This window comes from Pyxicephalus adspersus, chromosome 6, assembly GCF_032062135.1.
Source record: "Pyxicephalus adspersus chromosome 6, UCB_Pads_2.0, whole genome shotgun sequence".
NCBI classification, from domain to species: domain Eukaryota; kingdom Metazoa; phylum Chordata; class Amphibia; order Anura; family Pyxicephalidae; genus Pyxicephalus; species Pyxicephalus adspersus.
The window spans coordinates 44058034-44083254 of record NC_092863.1 but is presented as its reverse complement, the minus strand read 5'-3'; the positions used below and the strand labels follow the sequence as shown (position 1 = coordinate 44083254).

Here is a 25221-nt window from a genome sequence, read left to right as displayed (position 1 = left end):
GTATCGTTCAAACGATCGCATCTATCGTGTGTACAATATCTTTGAACGATCGTGTCGTTATCTATACGTACAGGATCGGTGCCATACGATCGTTCGCAGATATCGTGCAGGATCGTTCGTCGTTCGTTTACCAACGATAAAAATTGGAAGTGTGTACGCAGCTTTATGCAATCAATATAAAGGATATACCAACACTTTCATTAAAAAGTGTACATTTGTACTTGTCCTAGCTAATTAAAACGCTTTATGTGATGTATTAAGTTTACTAAAGTCTATCTTTAGAAAAACTGTCTGCAGGCTTCTGAATCTATGTAGTTCCTGTAGAGTACTCAGCTCCTGAAAGACATCTTTCACTTCTTTACCTAGAGCACATCTCTATTTTCCCTCAAATCACAGAAATAGGTCATACTGCTGGAAAAAGGAATTATCTTAAAAAGAACAAACAAACAAAAAAAAAAAACCTGTTATATGGATTTAAGGCCAATAAATATTACTAAACTACTGAAAGCAATGTTTTCATTTTGTGAGTTGATAAGCAGGCGTTGAAAAGCATGATTTGTTTTGATCTAACTTGCATTGCAGGGTTTGTTTGGTAGACGCCGAGATGACCCTAATCAAACATCACAGATTCCATTGCAGTACAATGAACTAAAGGTAGCTCTAGAAAAAGAGAAGGCACGGACTGCAGAACTTGAGGAAGCTCTCCAAAAAACAAGAATTGAACTCCGATCAGCCAGGGAGGAAGGTACCTATGTTTATAAGTCATCTTCTGGTTAGAGCTCTACATGTTGAGTATTGTCTGTTATAAACTCCATCCATACACCTCTAGGGTAGTGTATTTTAATATGTGCTCATAACAACTATAGGAAATCTTAGGAGGAACAATTGCCACTGTGGGAAATTTAGCCAGCAAATCTCTTTGGCTTAAGAGAACAAGTCACTTTTCAAAGGAAGCTGAATATACCCTGAAGCAACATATTTCAGGCAGAAATTGTCCATTTCATTGAATACAGTAGATAATACGTAATATTAATTTCTTTATTCTTATTCTTACGGTTCTGGGGGACGTGTTTTCTCTGACATGTAAAGGCTTTCCTAAAGCCAGACATACGTTCATGCTGTAGAGCTCAATATTTTGTGGGTAAATAGTGGTCAAAGCATCATTTTAAATACACCTATTGTCTTTGTAGTGTGATTTTGCTATGGGAGATAAACTGTAGATTTATTAATGTTAGAATGACACAGATCTTGGTAGTAGGATTACACCTAAAACAGAGAAGACAGCACCTTAATATCTATGGCAAGTGCCCTAATTTTGTTTGCATAGATTTCAGAGCCAGGGGTCGAGCTTTAAAATCACTATTAAGATTTACATACCTAAGTTTTTTTTAGGACTTATAGTTAAAAGCCTCTTTCAAATCTTATGAACAGTTACTTTTTTTTGCAGCTGCACATCTAAAGGTGGCTGAGCATCCTGTTCCATCCACACCGGGTACAGCAAGGCAGCAGATTATCATGTCTGCTCTTGTTAGATCTCCTGAGCATCAACCAAATGCTGTCAGCTTGTTAGCTCCTCCATCCAGCAGAAGGAAAGAATCTTCAGCACCTGAAGGTAAGAAATTAGGCTGCAGCTCAACATATGTTACTATTTGTTTGTGCTGAAAAAACAGACATGAACTGGTAATGCATAAAATGGAGTTGGTATAACGCATGGAAGTTTTCTTGAGGGACAAGGGTGCAGTGTTTAGGTGTAATTCCCTGCAACATGCCATCAGGAGATTACCTGAATAAGACTTCAACTTAACCTTATGTTCTGTGTGATCTACTTCTATATTTTAGAAAACTACATATGCATGGGTCTGCTTGCTGCCTAAAGTCAGTTCTCTGTATCACCTATTTTTTTTATAGGTAAGGGTGTGATGGGTGTGTTTAGGACTGGCCCACTGGGTTCAGACTGGTGAGTAAAATGGGTTGCAGAGCATTCAGTTTCTGAAAAAAAAGAGAAATGGATATGTCTTTTACAAGCTTTAGACTATAAGGTCAAAGAAAAAGCTTAGATAAAATCCACAGTATTGGGCCATCGAGTGTTAATGCCAAGAGTTTTTTTTTTTTGAAAGAATTTTGAACAGAATGAGATGGATTCCTATAGACTGTTTAAACCCAAAACAGTGAAATAAACTGACCCATGATAATATTTTCAACTCATCATAAAATATACCTAAATTATGCAACTACATATAAATATGCAGATTTGTATTACTTTACTTTTATGCTATATTTTCTTGGTTTCTTTAGAATTTAGCCGACGTCTCAAGGAGCGAATGCACCATAATATCCCTCACAGATTTAATGTTGGTCTCACGATGCGAGCAGCCAAATGTTCTGTGTGTTTAGACACCATTCACTTTGGTCGGCAAGGTGCAAAATGTTTAGGTAAGTCAATCTCAATTTGTAATTATTGTGTCATATGCCATGCTAAGAAGGGCAGCTGTCTCGGTGTGTAGACCCTTCTAGGTTTTTGCGGAGCAGATTGTTAACCTGCATTTCTGTTTGTTTTTCTGTAAGAATGTCAGGTCATGTGTCACCCAAAGTGTTCCTCCTGCCTCCCAGCTACGTGTGGCCTCCCTGCAGAATATGCTTCACATTTCAACGAGGCCTTCTGCAGAGAGAAAATGAACTCCCCAGGGATGCAGATGAAGGATGTGAACGGTTCTGTACGATTGGAAGGCTGGATGAAGATCCCAAGGTAGAAAATGCACTGCGTACATACTGAACATATTTAGAGTTTATATTCCATCTAAGAATAAGCAAGGATTATGAAGTATCAGGGTCTTTAATAAACCGAAAGGATAACAGGGAAAAACCAGAATAATATATTTTAAAGAAATTTAGAACCTTTTTTCGCTGTATCACGTTTGTTTTTAGAATTCCTTACCTTCTATTTTAAAAAGCCTTTTTGAAGAGCTTAGCGACTCATGTGCTGTCACCTACATACATAAGGGGTTGTGTTAAAGCTGTTACTCATCCCCTCCCACTAATTCTGCTCCATCCAAGGTTTTAGTCATACACATCCTCTCCCAAAGGAGACAAACATTTCTGACTTTTTCTGGTAAATGTAAATGTTTTTTTTCTAATTGTATATCTGTGTATGTCGGTCTGTGTATATGTGTACACACACAAAACTGGTTAGTGGTTTTAGAACACCACCAATTTTATAGTTATTCCAATCTAGGTCATTCAGTTATAACAAATAACCTTTTGGCTGAGAATGTAAAAAAATCTGTTTGGGTTACTAAAAACGGAAACATTTTTTTTAAATTTTTTTTTTACTGTGAAGAATTATATTAACTGCCTATAGCTTGTCCATAGAAATGTTTTAACAACACAGAATTAGAGTTTTTTTTTTTTAGGAGTAGAGTAGGTATAAAATCCCAGTAAATTTAGGTTTTGCCATGCCATTTTTGTCTTGTGGGGAGACTTTACTTCCTGTTCTGGACACCAAATAGTAAATTATAGGAAATCTCATAAAAGTTGGGGAATTTCCATCTTAGCCAGTTGCTACTAGAACATTTATCCTCGTTAGAAGATTTCCCTTTAAGTCTTGTTCTGGTGACCAATGTTTTCTATTGTACATAGACTAGCACAAGTGTGTTCAGCTTTTTTATCCGCATAAGGGTAAGTCTACATTAGCTGTTACCCCAGCTTTTAACCTGAGCGTTTAATTACCCGTGCTTGAAATCCCTAATCATTTCAATGGTCTAGTCCAGTGGTCGCCAACCTTTTCAGGTTCCACGGACCACTAAAACTACCAGCTCCTGACCACACATGCGCGGGGATCCGGGTGTGACTTAAAGGGGGAGAAACCTCCCTCATAGTGACGCCATGCATACATAATCCCCCGGCCACTTTCCCATCGCAGATCTCAGCCTGCGATGGGAGAGTGGGCGAGTTGTGTCCAGGGACACAGCCTGCCCACTTCCTTTCGCCTGGGACTTGTACGGGGACGTGTTCCATCACTCTGGCCAGTGCGTGCCCCCAGCGGGGTCCTTCTCCAGATCCTCCAGATATCGTGTGAGTTTTTCTATTATCTTTAAAGTCATTGGGATCAAGAACATTCCCCTCTGTAGATAGTGTGTGGGAGCAGATGCTCATCGATCCTGATTCTCATCACTCATTCGGCACTGGCACAGAAGAAGGTTGGGAAGAAGCCTTGTGACCCCATAAAAGGTTTAGGTAAGTATGTGTTTTCTTTATTTTAGTGTCTATAATTTATAGGATTATTTGCCTCCTAAGTGGGTTTGGTTTTTGTTTTACCGAAGAACCTCATTTTTTTTAGCCTACTCATGAAATCAGATGACTTACCATTGTACAGTGAAGAGACTACTTATAAGCACTACTTACCTCCCTAACAAAAAACACAACTTAACATTGACTAGCTCTAGGTAAGATAAAGGAGGCAGCCAACCCCAGATAAGCACAAACTTTTGCCTGTGTGTGACAGAAAGCTGGTTGCAGTAAAGGAGTAGGCCTCACTTCATGGAAATGTTTAAATGGTAGAAATGCAAACAATTTATTTTGTCTGTATTTCTTTCTAGAAACAATAAACGTGGTCAGCAAGGCTGGGACAGAAAATATGTTGTGCTGGAGGCAACAAAGATTTTAATATTTGAATCTGAAGTGAAAGAAGGTATGTTTTATTACTTTTTTTCTTTCTTGAATGTAGAGTTTGATATAAACTTTTCTGGTATATAACCAGTAACCAATTTTTAAACAGGTACATGTTACATTCTTTATATCTGAGACCAAAGTGCCTTACTTATTCTTTATCTGCATGACAATATAGTTTCAAGAGATGCAATGCAGTTAGTTCTTACTAATGGTAATTTTGCTAACGTTTTATGTAAATTTTTAAGGTATAGTAAATAATGTAGCTTTTGTCTATTTGCATTCCCTTAGATTGTAAGTTCTTCTGGGCAGGGATCTCCCCTCCTCCTGTGTCATTGTTTGTATCTGTCATTTGCAACCCCTATTTATTGTACAGCGGTGTGTAATATGTTGGCACTATGTAAATACTGTTTATTAATTTTTTTTACTGCACATAGGTGGCCAGAGACCATCTGAAGAGTTTGAACTTTGCCTTCCTGATGGTGATGTAACAGTTCACGGAGCAGTAGGGTCTACAGAACTCGTAAATACTGCTAAATCAGGTGAGTAACTATAAATGCAGCAATAGTCAGTGTTCTCCCCAGACATTTTTTTCAGCCGGGTGGTAGGAAGCTGTAGCCGGGTGGTAAAAAAGGGGGTGTGGCAAAACACGGCAAATTTAGTGCTTCCAGTTGTTTATGCCATGGGTAATCAGTAACCTTTTATTTTTTCCTAGCAGTGGATACATTTCAAAGGCAGAAATCTGAGCTCGTGCTATGAGATGGGGGCGGGGCTGCCTATGTTTCCTTCACATGAAGGCTGCACAGGACACAGAGCAGCCTGAGATCCGTGCATCCGAGGATGAGAGCTGCCGAGAGCTGGGCGGGGTATTCAAATCAGCCGGGCGGAGCAACCGGCTAAAAAGCTCTGGGGAGAACTATGAATAGTTATTTGTGTATTTGCTGGTCTCTTTCTGCATAGGATTTTTTTTAAATGCATGCCAAATGACCATTTCTTAATGCACTTCTTTATTTTCCTCTTGAATAGATGTGCCGTATGTAATGAAGGTAGAGTCTCATCCACACACTACATGCTGGCCTGGACGCACACTGTATTTGTTAGCACCAAGTTTTCCTGACAAGCAACGTTGGGTCAATGCTTTGGAGTCTGTGGTTGCTGGTGGGAGAGTTTCCAGGGAAAAAGCAGAAGCTGATGCGGTGAGTGGTAGGGGTTGCGTAAACTCAATTTTCTCTACAATAAATGTAGTAAAAATAAATATGGTATGTTCATGGATAGTATAAAGTTGAAATATATAGTTCTGAGACACAAGATAGTTCATCATATGTATAGACAAGTCCTGGTCCTGTTCCTCAATAGTAGCAATCCATTGTAACTGGCAAGCTGTAAATGGATGCTAAATATTTTGCTCTACATGACATATGTATATTATCAGGACATGAGATCCCAAAGGCTTTAAAGTGATCAAGTTCCACACCAATCTTAAAATTTAAATTCTTTAAGTCTATTTACACAAGCATATTCCTCGGAATAGTCATCAATTTTGTCCTTTTTATGCTTGATCCATCCTGCAAATGCAGAGACATAGACCATAATAAAATACAGCTGGTGATAGGTAGTACACATTTGTGGTGGTGCAAATTCAGTGTTTTTTTTAACCCTATCTTTTAAGTGTAGACATACAGGTTCTATAAAGTAAGATAATATTGGTTTAGGCTCACTGAAACAAAACATTTACATTTTAGTGCCCAGTAAAATTTGTAGACACTAGGAAAGTAATATGTTTTTTTAAACTGACATTATATAAAAAGGCTAAAAGCTAGAATAAAATGTAAGTAGATTTTTGTATTTTTGCAATAGTCTTAGTCAATGTACACATGTTCAATGATTGTTGGAAAGGTCTTTAACAATCCCTTCCAACGACAAAAGACTAAAACGAGTGCTGTACATACAGCGGCATTCTGCTCTATGAAACGGGGTGGGGGGAGAACGACGGAGCAGCACCCCGCTCTCTCCCCTTCACATGTATTATGCTCGGTCGTTGTTCATGGATCCATGAACGGTGTCAGATGAGCGCTGTACACACCATATTTTCGTCTGTTTTTTGGATATCAAATCTTTAACTTAATTGTTATAAGGTATATAACAAAATACACATGGCACATTTAATGGAAGGCTGGACATACATAATTTACATTACTTAGTACTAACCTAAGTCTTTCCCTGTGTTTGTTTTGTAACCTTGTTTTGTTTGACATGTTAGCGACTAACTTTTCCCTTTTGTAATTATTTTGATGAACAGATATTCCCTTTATTATGTCCTTGTCATTTGGACACACAGTTACAAGAACTGTTTCAATAAAAAAGTGGTCATAACAATATATGCTCTGTTTTGGAACAAATAGTAGCAGTAATAAACTAGCCAGTAACATTACTTTACAGCTAAGCCATTACAACCATTTGCAAAGGTTATGGGGGAATTCTCTGCAGAGTGAAACACTGTCATAAGAGAATAATTAATGCTTTAGTTAATAAATTAGTTCCATTGCTATCCGTCTGATACTTTGGCTTTAGGGCTGTCTGAGTCAGTTAATAATTTTGGATTTATGTAGTTCTGGCATTATAGCATGCATGTTCCCGAACTGTGACTGAATAATGGTAAAATCAGACACAGCCAGCATTAGGACTCACCTTTATACTTCTCACATGACAGAAGCATTTTAAGCAAATAGGACAGCTAGTGAGGCCTAGTTGTACAGTGTGATGACGTTATGCTAAAGTCCTGGGCAGTCTTAGTATAGCCACCAATATCCACGAAAGTGTTGATTTTACAGGTGAACCTTTATGATGGATCCAAACAAAACAACTGCTTGATTCATTTGACCTTAAGCATTATCTTTGCTAAAAAACAAAAAAGTGCTTCCCAAAGCCAGTTAGATACTATTGGACAGTACATATTTTAAATACTGCATATATTTAGAAGCACAATAGGATAGATAATGCAGTAATGCATCTATCAACCCACTGAATGTTACTTTACATGCTAGTGTGAGCACCATAACTGGCTTTACATTAGCCTCCTATAATTCCCTGTATAATAGTGCTCAGACAAGGAAAGGACTGTCAGCCCAAGAAACCAATTAGACCATGTAAATGCATAATAATATACATGACTGCATAACTTTTTGGTACAGGATTAGTATGTAACTGTATGTTGCTCTTTTCATGATATCAGGATGAGTGTATTGGAGGTGGTAGAAAAGGTAAATATTCCTATGTACACTTCTGACACAAGTGTTGTGATTATTGTGTACTGTTCTTGTTACACTGACTGGTGTTCTACACACCCTCCTTGTGTGTCACTGTCACGTTGTGCCTTCCCTGTAGATAGAATGTGAATGTGTAAATAGTACACCCTAATATTTTGTATATTTTTATTTTCAGGTTTGTAAAAGGGTAGTGAAATCAGGGCGCTGGGCAGGAGCAAAAGACAAAAAGTTTTGAAAGAATATATGAAAAGATGAGCATTTAAAGCACAACTTTTGTTAACAATCTTAATGGGAGGGGTGAGGTGATCCCCATTGTAATACAATCATTTACTTCAGAAACCCCTGTCTTCTCTTCTAAAGAGCCTCAGAGGTTTATATAAAATTGTAAAATTATAGCTTTTGCTAGAAGCAGCTGATGTTGCCATAAGACTGGAAATGAACCTCACTCACAACAGTTTCTGCACTGTGACATTTTTGTGATTTTTTTTTTTGTCCTTTTTTATTTTTATAGAAACTGCTTGGAAATTCTCTTTTGAAACTAGAAGGAGAAGACCGTCTAGACATAAATTGCACTATACCTCTGACAGAGCAGGTAAGGAGTTGCAATGCACCATCTGCCTTGTATGTGGTGTTAATATTTTACTAGAACACAAATATCATTGAAAATTTTCCAAATATTTTTGTATAATTATGATAAATGTTGGTTGTCTACTTTTGCATGTAATCCATTATTCACCTGTCAAAACCTAATGTGTAATTTCTTTCTTCATATTTCATAATGTTTGTAAATGGTCTTACTGTTTACACCACTGAACAAAATACTTGTGTGACACTTTGAGCAGGTATACATGTTTTATTGTATGTCTGGAAAAGTATCGCCCATTACTTTAAAATTGACATTTTCAAGGAGTCCATTGAGGTTTCCAAGGGGTAACTAAAGTAGGTTAACCAAAATAACTTTTGCTCACATACAAACCTTTATTAGCCCACGAACAGCTATATCATATCTTAAAAATCATCTTAAATTTAGATAAAATAATTACATGGACATATGGCTTGATTGGGGCATTCAGAAGTACAAATTTTTTTTTTTTTTACCAGATTGTTCTAGTTGGCGCAGAAGAGGGCTTGTATGCTCTGAATGTACTGAAGAATTCTCTCACTCATATCCCTGGAGTTGGAGCCGTGTTTCAGATTCATATTGTTAAAGAGCTAGATAAACTCCTACTTATAGCAGGTAACTATTCATTGCTAAGATCAGTTTAAGATGCTGCTGATCCTTTGGAGGTAATTTTGGCCTCCTGCCAAACTGTGTCAAGCTGCATTTCCAATGACTTATACAAGGACAAAAACAATTTTGATACAAACAAATGCTGTTGTACATGTACTTTAACTGAAGAAATACTAAAGTAACAAATTGGCGTGTTCTACAATATATATTCTGTTGATTTTTTTGTATGTTATGCTTTTGTAATTTGAAGCAAATAATGCATGAAAATAGGACACAATTGGATTTCTACCAATAGCTACCCATCAGATTTCACAGATCATTGTTCTACAGCTGAATCTGAAAATGTGTGTTATGGATAATGAGGTGCAGTAAAATAGTCCCTTGAGATCACAACATAAAATCTGTCATATTTTCCAATGTATTACAAATGTTGCATCCTGTTATGTGTGATTTAAGGAGAGGAACGTGCTTTGTGTCTGATCGATGTGAAGAAGGTGAAGCAGTCCTTGGCACAAGCACATCTGCCAGCTCAACCCGAAATATCACTCACAGTATTTGAGGCTGTTAAAGGATGTCATCTATTTGCAGCAGGAAAGGTTAGTGTTCCATTGTATTAAAAAAAATTAAATGTTTTATTCGTACAAAAGTAATATGATGTCTGAGAATAAATTTGAAGCCATTTCTTCATGAGACATATGCATTCCAATGACTGTTTACATCACTTGCACGGTGAATGGTGTGCAGGCTGACCTGCACATAGGTTTCATGTGGAAATTGCTTTACAGTAAATTGTTATATGGACCTAGTATTAGTAGAGAGACACACTCTCTCTCTCTCTCTCTCTCTCTCTCTCTCTCTCTCTCTCTCTTTTTATTTTTTTTTATTGCTACATGCCTGCATGCAAGTAATGTGTAAATGTGATACTTTCTTATTTCTTATTAAAAAATTTCTTTATAAAATTTCTTATACTTCTTGTGACATTAAATGCAGTCTCTTTGCTTTCATTTCTTTGCACAAACTCTTGTTCGGCATTGGCTCAGAGGGTACAAAGAACTCTGCATGCTATGCTATGTTATGCTATGCTATAATCTTTGTTGAATGAAATAGATTTCAAAGTAAACTTACAAATTTGCTGTAAACAAAGCCTGAAATCTATCACATTGTTGATGTGTGTATACATTATGATGTATGTTTACATTCTTGGTGTGATTTTCCAGTTAGTTGATTAATTTTTCATTGCATGGAACACAAACGCTCACATAAACTAAACAACAAAATAGGGCCCATGTACATGTACAATTGATCACAATTGTCGCGCATTTACATACAGATTAAAATGACTGTCTAATATGTTATGGATATTGCAATTGTAATAAAGTATTTTTTGTTGGTTTGTATAGATTGAGAATGGCTTATGCATTTGTGCAGCTATGGTAAATAAAGTTGTCATACTGAGATATAATGAAAGCCTTAACAAGTTCTGCATTAGAAAGGTATGTATGCTCATTTTCTATATAGAAAACCCGTCATCAATCTCAAAGTTCGTTACTAGTTGATGAATAAATGTAATATCCACCTTCTATTATTGGTTTCACAGTTTATGTTCAAATGTCCTATTTGTTTAAAAGATGGCTTCACTGGCCCCACTTAATGTGGATCTACCTATTTTACATCGGTAAAAAGCTGTTTGTGTATGTTGTGAATATACATGCTTTTCTCAGTATAGTATGCAGACACGAGAGACTGCATTTTATCAGTTTTTGCTTTAGAAAGCTATTTTAACAAATGTATCTATTAAAAAAGGCGTTAGTTAACACAAATACCTAATGACTTTCATGTAAACTTTTATTCATTGAAACTAAATCAACCAGCACAATCAAGATTTGGGTCAGACGGAAGTTAGATTCTTCCTTGCTGTCTTCAGAGGACTGGTTGGAGGTCCTAAAAAGTATTTGGATACAGATATAACCTCTAGAGACATGTTGATCTAGATACATTTTTATACTACACGTATCACACTGTGTACAGTGATGCTAATTATAGATAACTGGCTCTTTCCTACTCTTTGTGTAGGAATGCCTGGTGGTAGGTCTCTTCTGGTACCAAACTTGTCTATAGCTGTTTTTTTTTTCCTAATGTGTGCAGAGTGCATGCATAGGAATAATGGTTATCATTTTCTTTTCTCACGACATGCTGTAGAAGAGCACAGAAATTAGTACAAATGCTTTTATTTACACAATTTTAACATTTTTATAATGGGTTGTTGCTTGAATATTTACACTCTAAGCTGTTAATTGATACATATTTTTTTTTAAGGAAATTGAGACATCTGAGCCATGCAGCTGTATTTATTTTACTGGCTACAGCATCATCATTGGAACTAATAAATTCTATGAGATTGAGATGAAGCAATACACACTTGAGGGTGAGATACTAAATGTGAATGTTTTATAGAGGTAACTTAGACCTATGCAAAGACAGAACAGGTGACATTAATTTATTACATGGACAAACATTAATGGTAAACAAAGTTTTGTGTCTTTTCTCTTACAATAGGGCAGTAAATAAAGATGGTTAGAACAAACTTGTTTTTTTTTTTTTTTTTTAGAGAAATGTCTAGGTAATTGACCCATCCTTGTCTTGTGTTGGTGCTCTCTCTGACCTATATTAAGGTTTAGGAGGCAAAAGTGGGACCAAATAATCTAACAGGAAAGTTGGGACCTATATACTAAATCGACAGTGTTAAGACATTTTGCTGATCTAACATTATCAGACCAGAGCCATCTAACTGGTGTGTGGCCAGCGTTAGCATGGTAGCGTGAATCACAGATGAGATCACACATAATATTACACATAATATATACCTATATTATTATATAATAAAGTTTGATTTTAACACAATGAACCCATCCTTGTTTTTTCTAGAATTCCTGGATAAAAATGATCACTCCTTGGCCTCTGCTGTGTTTGCTTCTTCATCCAATAGCTTCCCCATTGCTATAATGCAGGTGAACAGCACAGGGCAGAGGGAAGAATACCTCCTTTGTTTCCATGGTAACACTATTTGAATATTTTAAACAATTTTTTTATGCTTTCGCATTTTATTACTAGTTTTGGTAATGATTTTCCCAATTTTTGTACCACAGAGTTTGGTGTTTTTGTTGATTCTTATGGAAGGCGAAGCCGTACAGATGATTTGAAATGGAGTCGGCTGCCACTTGCATTTGGTAAGTAAAGCTAGTGCAGCACAATGAAAATAAATAAATCATAAAAAATATAAAACAAAATATTATTAAGCTTTAATTTTAAAAATAGCTTAAGAAGAGCCCCCTGAATCATGAAGATTCAGAAGCTAAATATCATGGCCTTTCTTTTTTTTTTAATAAATTGGAGTGGCTGCAGTGTGCGTGGGTGGCACAACAATACGTAATAAAGAGTAAAAAGTGATATCCTCTTTCTATAAATAGGCCCCTTTGTACTGTTAAGACTAACAACCACATCAATGAAATGCCTCCCTGACTATGTAAGCTATGGAAGCTTTGGCAACATAGGAAGGCTTTCCTGCTGTGTCAATTAGCAGATTTACCTATATGATACCTGTCCAGGGGTGGATGAACAAGGTGTATATATAAGTTGATGAGTCAGTCACTTCTAGCTCTAAATTTGTATACAAACAATGAATTGTGAGAAAAAAAACAAAAAACTCATGTCTAAAAGTGGGGTTTCATTGAATTGCAGCTGTATTACATCTGCAGATGCAGGTGATGCATTGAGATTGATAGTCCTTTTTTCCACATTTATTGTCAGCAACATTGCTGTATAATTTAAAGATTATCATAAACTAGAAAGCTAACAGAAAACAGCACAGTAAACCCCAAACCAGTAGCAGGACACAAAATATGCTTATGAAATTGATTTTTTTTTTTTTAGAGATTTAGTACACAAAAACTGAAGAAGTTTTTTTCTCTATTTTTAAACCTTTATTTTTCTTTGTTATTTAGCTTACAGAGAACCATATCTGTTTGTTACACACTTTAACTCTTTGGAAGTGATTGAGATTCAGGGACGTGCTGCTTTAGGGTAAGTTTTTTGTTAAAACTTAAAAATTAAACCAATAAACATAATATTTGGAAATTTGAGACTAAACCAGTTTATCTTTGCAGTGCTCCAGCCAGGGCCCATTTGGATATTCCAAATCCTCGCTATCTTGGACCAGCAATCTCCTCTGGTGCCATTTACTTGGCATCTGTTTACCAGGATAAACTGAGAGTAATCTGTTGCAAGGGTAACCTGGTAAAAGACAATGCAAATGATCTTCATCGTGCACCTTCAACAACAAGGAGGTATGTATACATACATATATATATATAATTTTTTTCTGAGGATTTTAAAATAGTAACCACTCTGATCATTGCAAGGCTGTCACATTCCTATATCTACTCCCTATTTTCTAAATTAGCATGTTTGGACATATCTCCAGTTTTCTAAAAACGCCTTCCCTTGTCTTACCCTTATCCTTAATCCTTCAATTTAAAAATGTTATGGCCCATTGTGTAATCTTCTGAACTCCCTTCAATTCTGCTGTGGCATCACTGTCTTCAGTATTGTGCCATTGGCCCCCAGGAACTGTGTACATGACAACTTGGGCACACAAGAAGCAGGCTGATTGATTCTGGCCATCATTTAACCTAAAAGGGGCACAATAGCAGATAAGAAATGAAAGGAGGAAGAGTTCTGTAGCAAAAGCTTATTTTTGCTACAAAACTTTAGAAATGTGAGTTTAATATCAGACGTACTTATGGAAAATATGTTTGAATTCAATCTTCAGATTATCATGAATTTTCATAATGCATAACTGGTGGTCACATTAATGAATCAACAATTCTTGGTCCAGTATTCTAATCAGCCAAGGTTCTAATGTGTAAACATAGAAAATAACTGATCTGAGGGTATCTAACTAATAAAACCTTTTACTGATTTATTGAATGACCAGCTGATATCGTTGACAATTTCATTTGAGAAAATTTACTATCCATAAACACAATTACCTGTAAGAAAATACACAAGATAATAATTTTTTTAAGCTGTAGGTCAACCAGGCATTTCATGAGCTTTGCAGTGCCTTTTGAGACACAGAGGGACTAAATAAAATAACAGAGAAAAAATAAATTTGTATGTTGCCTGCAGTAACCAGTAAGAATACAGCTGTATTTATCCATAGTAGGATAAATTCTAGAATTAAATTTTACTTTTACTTAAATAGAAAATATGACCTTGTGCTCTGTGGCATACCTGAAAATTGACTTTGCATTTTTCTGTATTGCAGTCCAAACAAGAGAGGTCCACCTTCGTATAATGACCACATAACAAAGAGAATAGCAGCTAGCCCTGTGCCAGGTGAGGTCCAGGGCCTGGTACGAGAGCCCAGTACACCACACCGCTACAGAGAAGGAAGAACAGAAATGCGCAGGGACAAGTCTCCTGGAAGGCCTTTGGAAAGGGAGAAGTCTCCAGGACGACTTCTGAGCACCAGAAGGGAAAGGTCACCTGGACGATTGTTTGAGGACAGTGGTAGAGGCCGGGTACCTACAGGAGGAGTGAGAACTCCGCTTTCACAAGTCAATAAAGTAAGATCAATCTACATAAGTTTTCTGGTTATACACAGACATACAGTATAATAAAAAATGGTAGGAAAAAAAGGACAAGGCATTGAGATTTTGTTTCTTTGGACTTGACCCACCAAGTTTTGAATTTGGCTTCTGTAGGCATTGGCTGCGATGCAGGTTCTGTTGCATTGGTGTTGATGGTGCATTGGTAAGACCTAGGGATGTGGAATACAAGTGCCAAAGCCTGCACACATGTAGTGATAAGAAAGTGGTCTAGTGCTGGTGTTGGTAAGTTTGGGGGGAAGCATACACAGGTAAAATAAGAGACAGGGTACAGATTCAGTAGTAAAAAGCAAAGTGCACACACCATAGGTGGGGAGAGAAGGTGGGGTATGGGCATGGTGGCCAGAGAGAGAAGAAGGGCTGCAGGCATTGTGGGTACTGGTATAAAAGGTCTGTAGACAACTTGGAGCTTCAGACATAATGGGTGCTGAGGCAGCCCCACTTTACTCTGCATTCAGACTGCCTGCCAGCACCCTTATCTCATAACCCATCAAGCTTCCACCCACCTTCTCTCTGTACCCATTGCAGCTTTAGGCCTCTACCCAATGCAGCTTCATTTCCTCAGCACCCATTACCTTCTCTGCCTGTCCCCAGTTCACCACTACCCCCACATATCTAAGCTGCATGTAGAGTGCAGAGCCATCCCCACAATTTTTTTGCCACGGCATTCTTCTACCATGCCTGCTCTATGATCCCTAAATATTGTACAGTATAGTCATGGCTCAGAGAGCAGTGAAAAAAAGAGATATATGCAGCAGTATGCTTTCACTTTCAGTAGCAGCAGCTGGAAGAAGAGATTGCCCTACTTTTATGCAATTTAGCTTGGTGGAGGCTGCAGGAAGCTGTAATTAGATTTACATGATAAAAAATTGTTATGTTAAATATGAGATTAAACCTTGCTCTTATTAATTTTATAAAGTATATTTAAATACTCATTTGATCTATTTTTTGTTTTTAGGTCTGGGACCAGTCTTCAGTATAACTGTAAAAATGCATTGTCTACAAACAACTGAAGCCAACATGGAGGAATGTTTTAATGTCTGATTTATACAGGCAAATGCTTTTTATATTCAGATTGTAGCGGACCACCTTAACCACTTTTTGTGCTATGTTAAGATCACAAGCCAACCAGCTCTGTATCTCATATTCCAGACTGTGTCTTCTATATTATTTTAAATGTTTTTTCTTTCTTTCATAGCCTGAAGGATCTTACTCCTTTTTTTCAACTTCTGTTACAATAACAGGTCAATAACATCACTCAAAGGTATATAACCAATTACTAGGTTCTGGTTATAGTTACTAATCATTACTAATATATGGAATCTTAAACACAACATAAATTTTGCTTTACATGATGCTGAGTATAATTTCTATAGCTTTGCATTAAGTGGTAAATCACTGGTAAAGGCACAGATGTCTGAGAGCTTTCACAATACCGAGCACACTACACTATACAGTGCAAAACGTTATGTGACCGTTCATATATCTATTCTCTACGCTCCGCTGAATTTCTTCTTACTGCTTCTGCTACCTCACTTGAAGTCAAGATTTTTGCTTTATAAACCATCACGTTTATGTGCCAGGAGTAATATGTCTGAAAAGGTGCTAAATCTTTTATAGGTTCAATGAGTAAGAACTAATATTGGATCCTCATTTTTCAATTTTCAATTTGAGAATGTTTGTAGTCTCCCTCAATTCTGATAAAAATGTGTATATGTGGTAAGCTGGACTTTGACTATGTAAATATAAATCTATATATAAAAGTATATATTTCTGTTGCTCTGTTATGCATAATGCATGAAGGATCTGTTACACAGGAAGCCTCAGAACATTCCTGATCTACATAAATGTCACATCTAATCTGTTTAATTGGTTAATGCTAACTAACTATGCCCAGTCCCAGTCTACTGGAGATGTATGTTTAATGTCCTTCCAATGCTTCCTTATTAATACATAAGGATTGTACATACTTTATCAGAAAGTTTATATTCATAAAATTGAATATGTTTCTACTTTTTTAAGGTAAACTGTGCATTTTTGAATTTTGCCTTTTGTGAAATGTGTGGAGGGCACAAGCAGACAAGTGTACTACTCCTAGATCATTCGTGTATGAACTTAGGAGGTACTTGTTCAGTGTGGAATGCTTGATTTAATATGCTTTGCTGCTCTTTGCTAATATTGTAGAAAACAAAATAAATGCACTTACAAACTACTTAAACACATGACCTGATATATAATATACTGGCTGTCAAAGGGTGAATGTGCAGTGTAAGACATTTTCTGCTATCATATTTTACAGTCATATGTGAAGGTTTGAACATGTATGTGGGAGCTGGGAGGCGCCTTAAAAGTGGATTGAACAGCTTCAGGACAGATGTTACAAAAAACTGAATTCCCTGAATTCTGGCCTGGGTCCTGCCTGCCTACCTACACAAAGCTGTTAGTTAAAAACATGGCAGACTTGCTCAATTTTAATATAATCTGTATGACTGATAAGCATAAACCGAGAAAGGGGTCCTACCTATAATGAATGAATCAATGAAAGGTCCGCCAACCCTATTGTAATTCAAAGTATTGAGAATAATGAGAAGAGACAGGGGTTTCTTGGCACATAAAAGGCTTAATATATTTTTCACGCTGACAATATATATACAATTTTCACGACAAATAGTCAAAATCACAAAGAAAACAAAGGTTGCTGAAAATACAATCAAAAAGAAGGCATCCCTAAGTGTTACATAGGTAGGAATATGCCTTGCTTACTAGACAGTCAGTTGTCTGACTATATGTTGCAACGTATTTAAAAATCTCTTCCAGATGCATTTCGCCCATCAGGGGATGTGTAGAGAAAGTCAGAGCAACTGTGCGACAAGATATAACAATGAACATATAATTTGAGGTACAATGAGGGTAACATCACAATATTTCTAAAGGCATAACTGGTAGAAAATGTCTATGTTGCATCAATGATACGTGATGTGAATGTGTACAATATGGATGAATCTGTATAGAATAAAGTGTCAAAGATCAAAATGGTATATTAACCATTAAGTTTGAAATGATAACGATATGTGGATTGTGTGCATTAGTGAGTTATGACCTGTATTATAAGCTAGATAGTAAAATCATGAGGGTAGAAAGGGTAATATTGATAAATAAAAACTTACTCAGCAGTTGAAAAGACGCCTAAGAATGCGTGAACTACTGTTGGAGAAGAAGAATGCATTGCTGTTGCAAAAAGCAACTGCTGAAGAAAACAGCCAAGCTTGGATTGGAAATTTGAAAAACTAAATGGCTCCAGGATGGCCTATTCTAAGGCTGGATACCTGTTGATATTGTCCAGGAATAAAGTGATAAATAGATAAATAAATACTATCCAATTAGGCAGAAGGACAAAGTTCAAATATGGTAAATGCTACCTATAGAGGAATATTAAAGACGTCACCGCGCAAGTGCATAGGAATGATATGAGCCACTTCCGCCCTTCCTCTTGTGCCATTACCTTGCATCTAGTCAAGCCGCTGAATAGGAGTCAGCGGATTGACAATCCACAGAGGAAGAGTTTGCCATACACCCACTGGTTCTGCAGCGTTGGCAATGGCCCACGGATGTCCTGAGTAACAGGACTCCGGGTCCCCCCGCTAGTTGCGAGGGGGGAGGAGCTGGGTGGGAACATGATAATTAGTTTTTTGTGTGTGAATGTAAAGAGACGTATAAGTGGGTGTGTATGTCAATAAACAGATGAAGAAAACAGTGACAACGTTAAGGCTTAAAGACTAGTGTCACCATATGAATGAATGCCAAATTAATGTTGAGGCTTAAAAATTAGAATCACCATATAAAATGAAAGCCAGAAAAAGAATGAATTACCAGTCATGAGAAACTCTATTATATCATACATAAGTAATCATATGATAGAATGATGCAAATACATACTTTTCAACAATTACACAATGACAGTGTTACATCAGCAAGGAATAGCAATGCTAAAATACCAATTCTAATAACGGTAAATAACATAAAAGAGTTATACACACAAAAAACAACTTTTTTTTATATAAAACACACATTTTATAAAAAACATAAACTTCTTGTTTATGGGTATTATCAAGGTATAACTAGAAAGTCTATTTCCATAAGAGGTCTAGGTTACAGAGAATTACAGTAGTATATGGGCAATGCAGAAAAAGGAGATGAGAGTTACAGTGGAGATATGGTGATAAGATACATTACTCTCACTGCTTTGAGCATTGCTGATAGAGTAAAATGGGGATGACACTATAGACAATAGCTGTGATACTGTATTGGTGTAGCTCAAAAGGAGAAAATCAAATGAACAGCCCACAGAACGGTCATAAAATGGGTTCTGGTGTAATGCTGATGTTAAATGCACAGAGGTTGGTAATGTATGTTTAGGTTCAAAGGTAGTTAGATGCGATAGATGCTGAAACCAAGATATGATAGTCGTTTTGGATTATTTAAGATAAAAGGGTGTCAAGAGTAGGTGTGCATATAATGAAAGTCTAACTATTAAAAAAGGAATGGTTTGAAGCTTATAACATCGTTTAGACCTGTTTTTTTGGTCGCTTGAAGGTCAAAGATCCATCTGGTTTCACATCACAGCACTTTGTTGTCTGCGTCGCCCCCTCTTGGGTATGGGGAGGTGTTCTAAATCGTAAAAATTCGGGTTGTAGTTGTGCTTCGTGCCAACATGATAGCTTAGGGTTGTTGTGATTCTGCCTGAGGTAAAGAATTCACATGCTTGTAGATTCTTTTCTTGAACTTGGTTTTACCGATGTAAAATGATCCACATCTCAGAAAATGAGGTATATTACAAAGTGTGTTGTGCAGTCTGTGTAGGTATTAGGACAATGTATCTTTCCGTTAGAAAGTTGGAAACATAATGATTCTTTCACCCATTTACATTGGTAAGTCATTTAGTCTTACATAGTAAGTCTTTATCATTTTTACCCTTTCTACCTGAAAGGTTCTCCTACATATGGGTCAGAATAAGACAAAAACGGGCTTGTAACATTTCACTACCCTCTTGATTTTACTATCTAGCCTATAATACAGGTCATAACTCACTAATGCACACAATCCACATATCTTTATCATTTCAAACCTAATCGTTCTTATACCATTTTGATACATTATTCACATTTATCCATATTGTACACATTCACATCAAGTATCATTGATGCAACATAAACATTTTCTACCAATTATGCCTTTGGAAATATTGTGATGTTACCTTCATTTTACCTCAGATATTCATTGTTATATCTTGTCGCACAGTTGCTCTGACTGCTCTCTATGCATCCCCTGATGAAACCCATTGGCGAAACGCGTTAGGAAAAGATTTTTGAGCTTTTTACATCTGTTGCAACATATAGTCAGACAACTGACTGTCTAGTAAGCAAGGCATATCCCTACTTATGTGACATTAAGGGATACCTTCCTTTTGATTGTATTTTCAGCAACCTTTGTTTTCTTTGTGATTTTGACTATTTGTCGTGAAAATTGTATAAATTGTCAACGTGAAGAATATATTCAGGCCTTTTATGTGCCAAGAAATCCCTGTCTTATCTCTTTATTCTCAATGATCTGTATGACTGAACACTACTAAGAATTTCAGTGGTAGATTTTGCCCTGGTGCACTCAACAACTGCTCAGTAGTCCAACAGGACCATGCTTACGTAGCTTACCACCCTGTGTAAAATTTCAGTTTGTGACCCACACCCACTCTACTACAGATTTTCTTGAATAACAATTATAATTGTTTTTAGTGCTGTCCTACTGTTGTTGTGTTCATTATTTAGAGAAATATACATGGTGGTGGACAACTGTTTGAATGCTCAGTAGGCTATAAGAGTGGCCATTATTTTTAGCAATGTCACCTGCAAATAACACATCCAATATTGCTTATTGAATGAAGTCTTCGAATTGGTGTTTTTGTGCCAATCCTTTTTTGACATTTAATGTGTCCCAATATTGTGTATGAGTCTATTTTTGGGAAGTATTTTACCCTTTTTGTTTCAAACCCTACTCCTTTGCAGATACTGCAGCTCACAGTGGGAAGGTTTCAGCAGTCAGTTCTGCCAATCGACAAAGTATTAGGTAACACTCGGTGTGGCCAGCCACTGATTGAAACACTACAGATTTATTAAACTGCAGCAACAATGTTAATAGCTCTGCCCACAGCAACATCTTCTCATTTTTGTGCAAGCAGGCACTGTCTATAAATTCAGGCAAAAGCTGTGGCAGGAGTGTAAAAGCACAAAACTGAAAATCAGTGCAAATATAAAAAATCCATTAGTATGCTTATTTCTGCAGAATACGTGAGTATATAGTATACCATAGGTTAGATGGCCTTCCATTGGAGTGGAACACCTTGCATTCAATTATTTTTCTTATAATAATCTGATACATTCCCCAAGTTATGCAATAGTTTCATGTGAAAATAAAAAAAAAAAAAATAACTTTCCAACTAACAAAGGAGAAATGATCCCTTTAACCGGGCAATTCACAATCTGTACTTTTAGTGGTTTCACATTGCAGTCATGTCTAAAATGAAATGATTTGTACTTTTTTTGTGCTTTTTTTAGATTTAATATTATATAAATGATCACTAAGCCGATCACAAAGACTTCACGCATGTTGTATATGACATTTCATACAAATTTTGACAAACTCATTTCATGTCTCAGTTCACCAGCTGTTTGAGTTCCTGTTTTGTTGGTTACACAAACACCTAATGTCAGGAGGATCACAAACAAAATGGTAACAGTAACTCTTAGATGTGCTATTGCACATTCCAGTGGTCTTAAGTATAGTGGAAGTTTTCCATTTAATATTGAACAGACTCCAAGACAAACTCCTTAATGTAGGTGCTTTCTGCATTCAGACTGTACTAAGGAATACTCAGAATAAGTTAGCACTGCTAAAAATCTGCAAATATCTCTACTATACTTTTAACCTTGTAACAACTGTGCATGGTGGGGACTGTCCCCTCACTAATCCTGCACTGGATATAAACCTCTGGTTATGGGCATCGTATGCTGGTGTTCCTAGGGATAGAATTCTACTATTCTGGATCCCTTCTCTTTATCACCATGGAGCGTTCAATGAAGAACATTTTATCTGTTACCTGTTATCTGTTAAGTGAAACTCAAGTTGAAGTTGTTATAGATTATATAATCTGGCTATCCTGAAGCTTTAAGTTTTTGATCAAAAGAGTTGGTACTCTCCCTTTTTCCTTTATAAAAGTTTGCATAAATGGGTGCAGACTTGGCACCCATTGAAGTATTTGAAGATATTTCACAAGACCAAAAAAAAAAAAAAAATGAAAATTTCTCCAACCCCTAGTCCAAACATTATATGTCATCCACTTTACCTGGCGACAGTCCCAAATCAGACTTTCCAATATATCCTTTAGATGTTTTGTATCCCTTAGTTATAAAGGGATACTTGTCACAAGTAGTAGAAAGACCTGGTCTAATAGGTCTTGTAGCCCTTTATTCAGTGAGCCTATATGGACCACTATGGATGTACCAGATAGGGCTTCTTTTTATATTTATATATACATATATATAAAAATTGCTTTGAAGGGTCCAAAGTTTGCAAATACGCAAACCTTTACAAGGGGTAGCAGAAAGTGTGTCATGTCTTTAAATATAAGTACCATCGTAAGTCCCTTGTTCATAATAATATCGGTAAATATATGATTGGATATTCGTTGCTGCCCAAGATGTGAAATCCTTAGACTGGAGTAAATAAACAATAACTATAGTTTGAATGTCACTTGTGAGGGTAACAGAGATTCAGCTCATTTTTTGGGATCTAGCACTACATTATAGTAATGAAGAAGGGAAGGTTAGAATGAAAATAAATAGAAAGCCTTCAGGAACTCTCCTTTACCAGATGTCATCCCCAACATTATTTAGGTGTCTTGGCAGACCACAACTCATATAAATTAGAAGAAATTGTGCAAATCTCGAAAGATAAGAAGGAGGCATCGGAGTTGTGAAGAGGGGTTATACTTATAACAGGGAATTAAGCTTATAAATTTTGCAAAAAAGATAGTAGAGAACATCCTCCAGGTGAAGTTGGAAGGGTAAAATAGAAAAAGATCTCAGTGTGAAATCTGGGTGGGACAGTTCTCTGCACCAGGTAGTTTGGAGTTTTAGGCAATACATGTAATAGAAAGGGATGAAGTATTGTGTCCTACACAGGTGTGAGGTACTGTAAACTATAAAAATTAGTTGAGGCACTCTGTGCAGTATACGTAAGTGTGCAGTAATACGTATATGTAAGTATAACCCTCGAACAATCCCTTATGGGAATCAATTACTGGGATTAAAACACATAGACCTGGAAGATTCCCACCAGGAAATGTTTTAGGCCTGATTCTCTGTTTTATAGAGCCCATGATGCTAATCACTTGTAGAATCACGGTCTGGTCCTGGACACTTACCAGAGCAGATATTTTATTCCCCAGAAAAAAGACTTCATTTCCAAGTGTTCCAAGAGCCTTCCAAGTGTTCAGCTATTGTACAAGAGCCTTTGGCTATTTGTAGCCCCTTTTAGGATTTCATTTACAGTTCCCTCCAAGGATTCTGCAATGTGGCATTTTGTCATTTAGGGACAAATTTCTCTGGTCACTAGTAAACTTATCCGTTTAACATCAGTACCAGGCTGTATTGAAGGCTTCAAAATCTGTCTGTCACATCATGAAAGGTGTTTCTTTTCTTGTTTCAGAAGATCCCTACCTGAACCACAGCATTTCAGGCTTAGTGGGAGACTTGGTCATCAAAAGAATAGGGAGGAATTCTGAGCAACATTTCAGAACAATTTAGTTGTTCTGAAATGTTGCTCAGTTGTAAAATGTCACATCTGTGTCACAGTACATCAATCATTGAGGAGGAATAAAAAAAAATATTGTTGTGAAAATAAATAGGGATAATACCATCTTGGAAATCTCCAAGACGGTATTATCTGCTCTGCCAGCTGTACATAGACATTGTCAGGTTCATGTTCATAGATTATTTTTTGTTAGGTGGCACAGAAATATCACAATTAAGGCTTATGGGCTCAAGGATCAGACCCTTCTCATTACAGGTAAAATACACTTACTTCTCCAGGGCTGTAAATGCTAACCCCCCCACCCCCTCCATAATTAAAGAGGATGTCAGCTCCCCTCCATCCTGTTGCTGTAGTCTCCATTAAGGTGCGTACACACTTCCAATTTTTATCGTTCCAATCGAACGACGAACGATCGATTGGGCAAAAAATCGTTCGTAAAAAAGTAACCAACGACACCGACGAACGAGGAAAGTCGCTGGAAACGAACGACCGGACCGGCGGATCGGATTGGACGACGATCGTTGAACATCGTTCGTGTGTACGGTCGTTTGTTGATCGTCCATGTTCAGAGCATGCGTGATGAACGAACGTCCGTTCACTTTCCTGTCGTGCACATAGTTCCTCCATCGCTCAAACGATCGTATCTATTGTGTGTACAATATCTACGAACGATCGTGTCGTTAACTCTATGTGCAGGATCGGTGCTATACGATCGTTCATATATATCGTGCATGAACGTTCGTCGTTCGTTTTCCAACGATAATAATTGGAAGTGTGTATGTAGCTTTAGTCTATCCATACCTCCAGAAGCATTGGATGCTTCCACACAGTGCAATGTCAAAAGACACAAACATCCAACATTCAAGAGGTGTTAAGATGTCAGTGACACCAAGATGTTATAGTGCTGAAGAGAAGGGGAGCTGGATGATTTAGGCTAAATGCCTAGGCATACTCCTTCCATTTTAGCCTCATAGGTGTCTGTTTTTACATTGACAACAACCCACAGTTGCTTCTGATTTCAAGGATATTTACATAGTCTAAGCATACAAGAAACTGCAGAAAGCCTAAATGAAGGCCTTGTGCTAACTTGTGGCAGCCTGCATGCAGATGTTTGTTGGGAGGTTGGTGAGCACCTCTGTCACTCCTCCTCCCCAAGGCCGGACAGTTTTGCAACCAACCAAGTATAAAACTTTATAACTACACCTACCTCATATTTTTAAACAGCCAGTAAGATCTAAGGTCTAAATGCTTTATAACAACTAGCTTGTCCCACACTTTCTGAAGAATGTGTCAGAGTGCACTGTTTATATACCATCAGTGTGGAGAATGTAGGAACATCAATCTACTAGGCCAAATAAGCTTGGATGCTTGAATTCCTTTGTCTTTGCATTCAGCCAGTGGACAGCTTATCAGATGGTGAAGGAGAAAATTAGATGTCAGCCTTCATTTCTGCATTACATTTATTTTGGGTTGGTTAGGCTTCCAAGATCTAGAAACAATTAGTTTAAACACTGTTCTGAATTGA

General features: G+C 37.0%; 1 protein-coding gene across 4 annotated transcripts in view; it reads left to right on the top strand.

Annotated features, from left to right (window-relative positions):
- Positions 1 to 17049, top strand: part of CIT (citron rho-interacting serine/threonine kinase) — a 70726-nt gene extending 53677 nt beyond the window's left edge. For all 4 annotated transcript variants that reach the window (XM_072415477.1, XM_072415476.1, XM_072415478.1 and 1 more), the window contains 18 exons: positions 583 to 745; positions 1448 to 1612; positions 2296 to 2433; positions 2566 to 2746; positions 4596 to 4687; positions 5103 to 5207; positions 5692 to 5861; positions 8443 to 8523; positions 9033 to 9168; positions 9619 to 9758; positions 10563 to 10655; positions 11479 to 11587; positions 12088 to 12216; positions 12309 to 12389; positions 13164 to 13242; positions 13326 to 13505; positions 14489 to 14789; positions 15790 to 17049. In XM_072415477.1, coding sequence (XP_072271578.1) covers positions 583 to 745; positions 1448 to 1612; positions 2296 to 2433; positions 2566 to 2746; positions 4596 to 4687; positions 5103 to 5207; positions 5692 to 5861; positions 8443 to 8523; positions 9033 to 9168; positions 9619 to 9758; positions 10563 to 10655; positions 11479 to 11587; positions 12088 to 12216; positions 12309 to 12389; positions 13164 to 13242; positions 13326 to 13505; positions 14489 to 14789; positions 15790 to 15813 — 2367 coding nt within the window. In that variant the 3' untranslated portion in view covers positions 15814 to 17049. The remainder of the gene's footprint in view (positions 1 to 582; positions 746 to 1447; positions 1613 to 2295; positions 2434 to 2565; positions 2747 to 4595; positions 4688 to 5102; positions 5208 to 5691; positions 5862 to 8442; positions 8524 to 9032; positions 9169 to 9618; positions 9759 to 10562; positions 10656 to 11478; positions 11588 to 12087; positions 12217 to 12308; positions 12390 to 13163; positions 13243 to 13325; positions 13506 to 14488; positions 14790 to 15789) is intronic.
- Positions 17050 to 25221: the final 8172 nt, after the last annotated feature.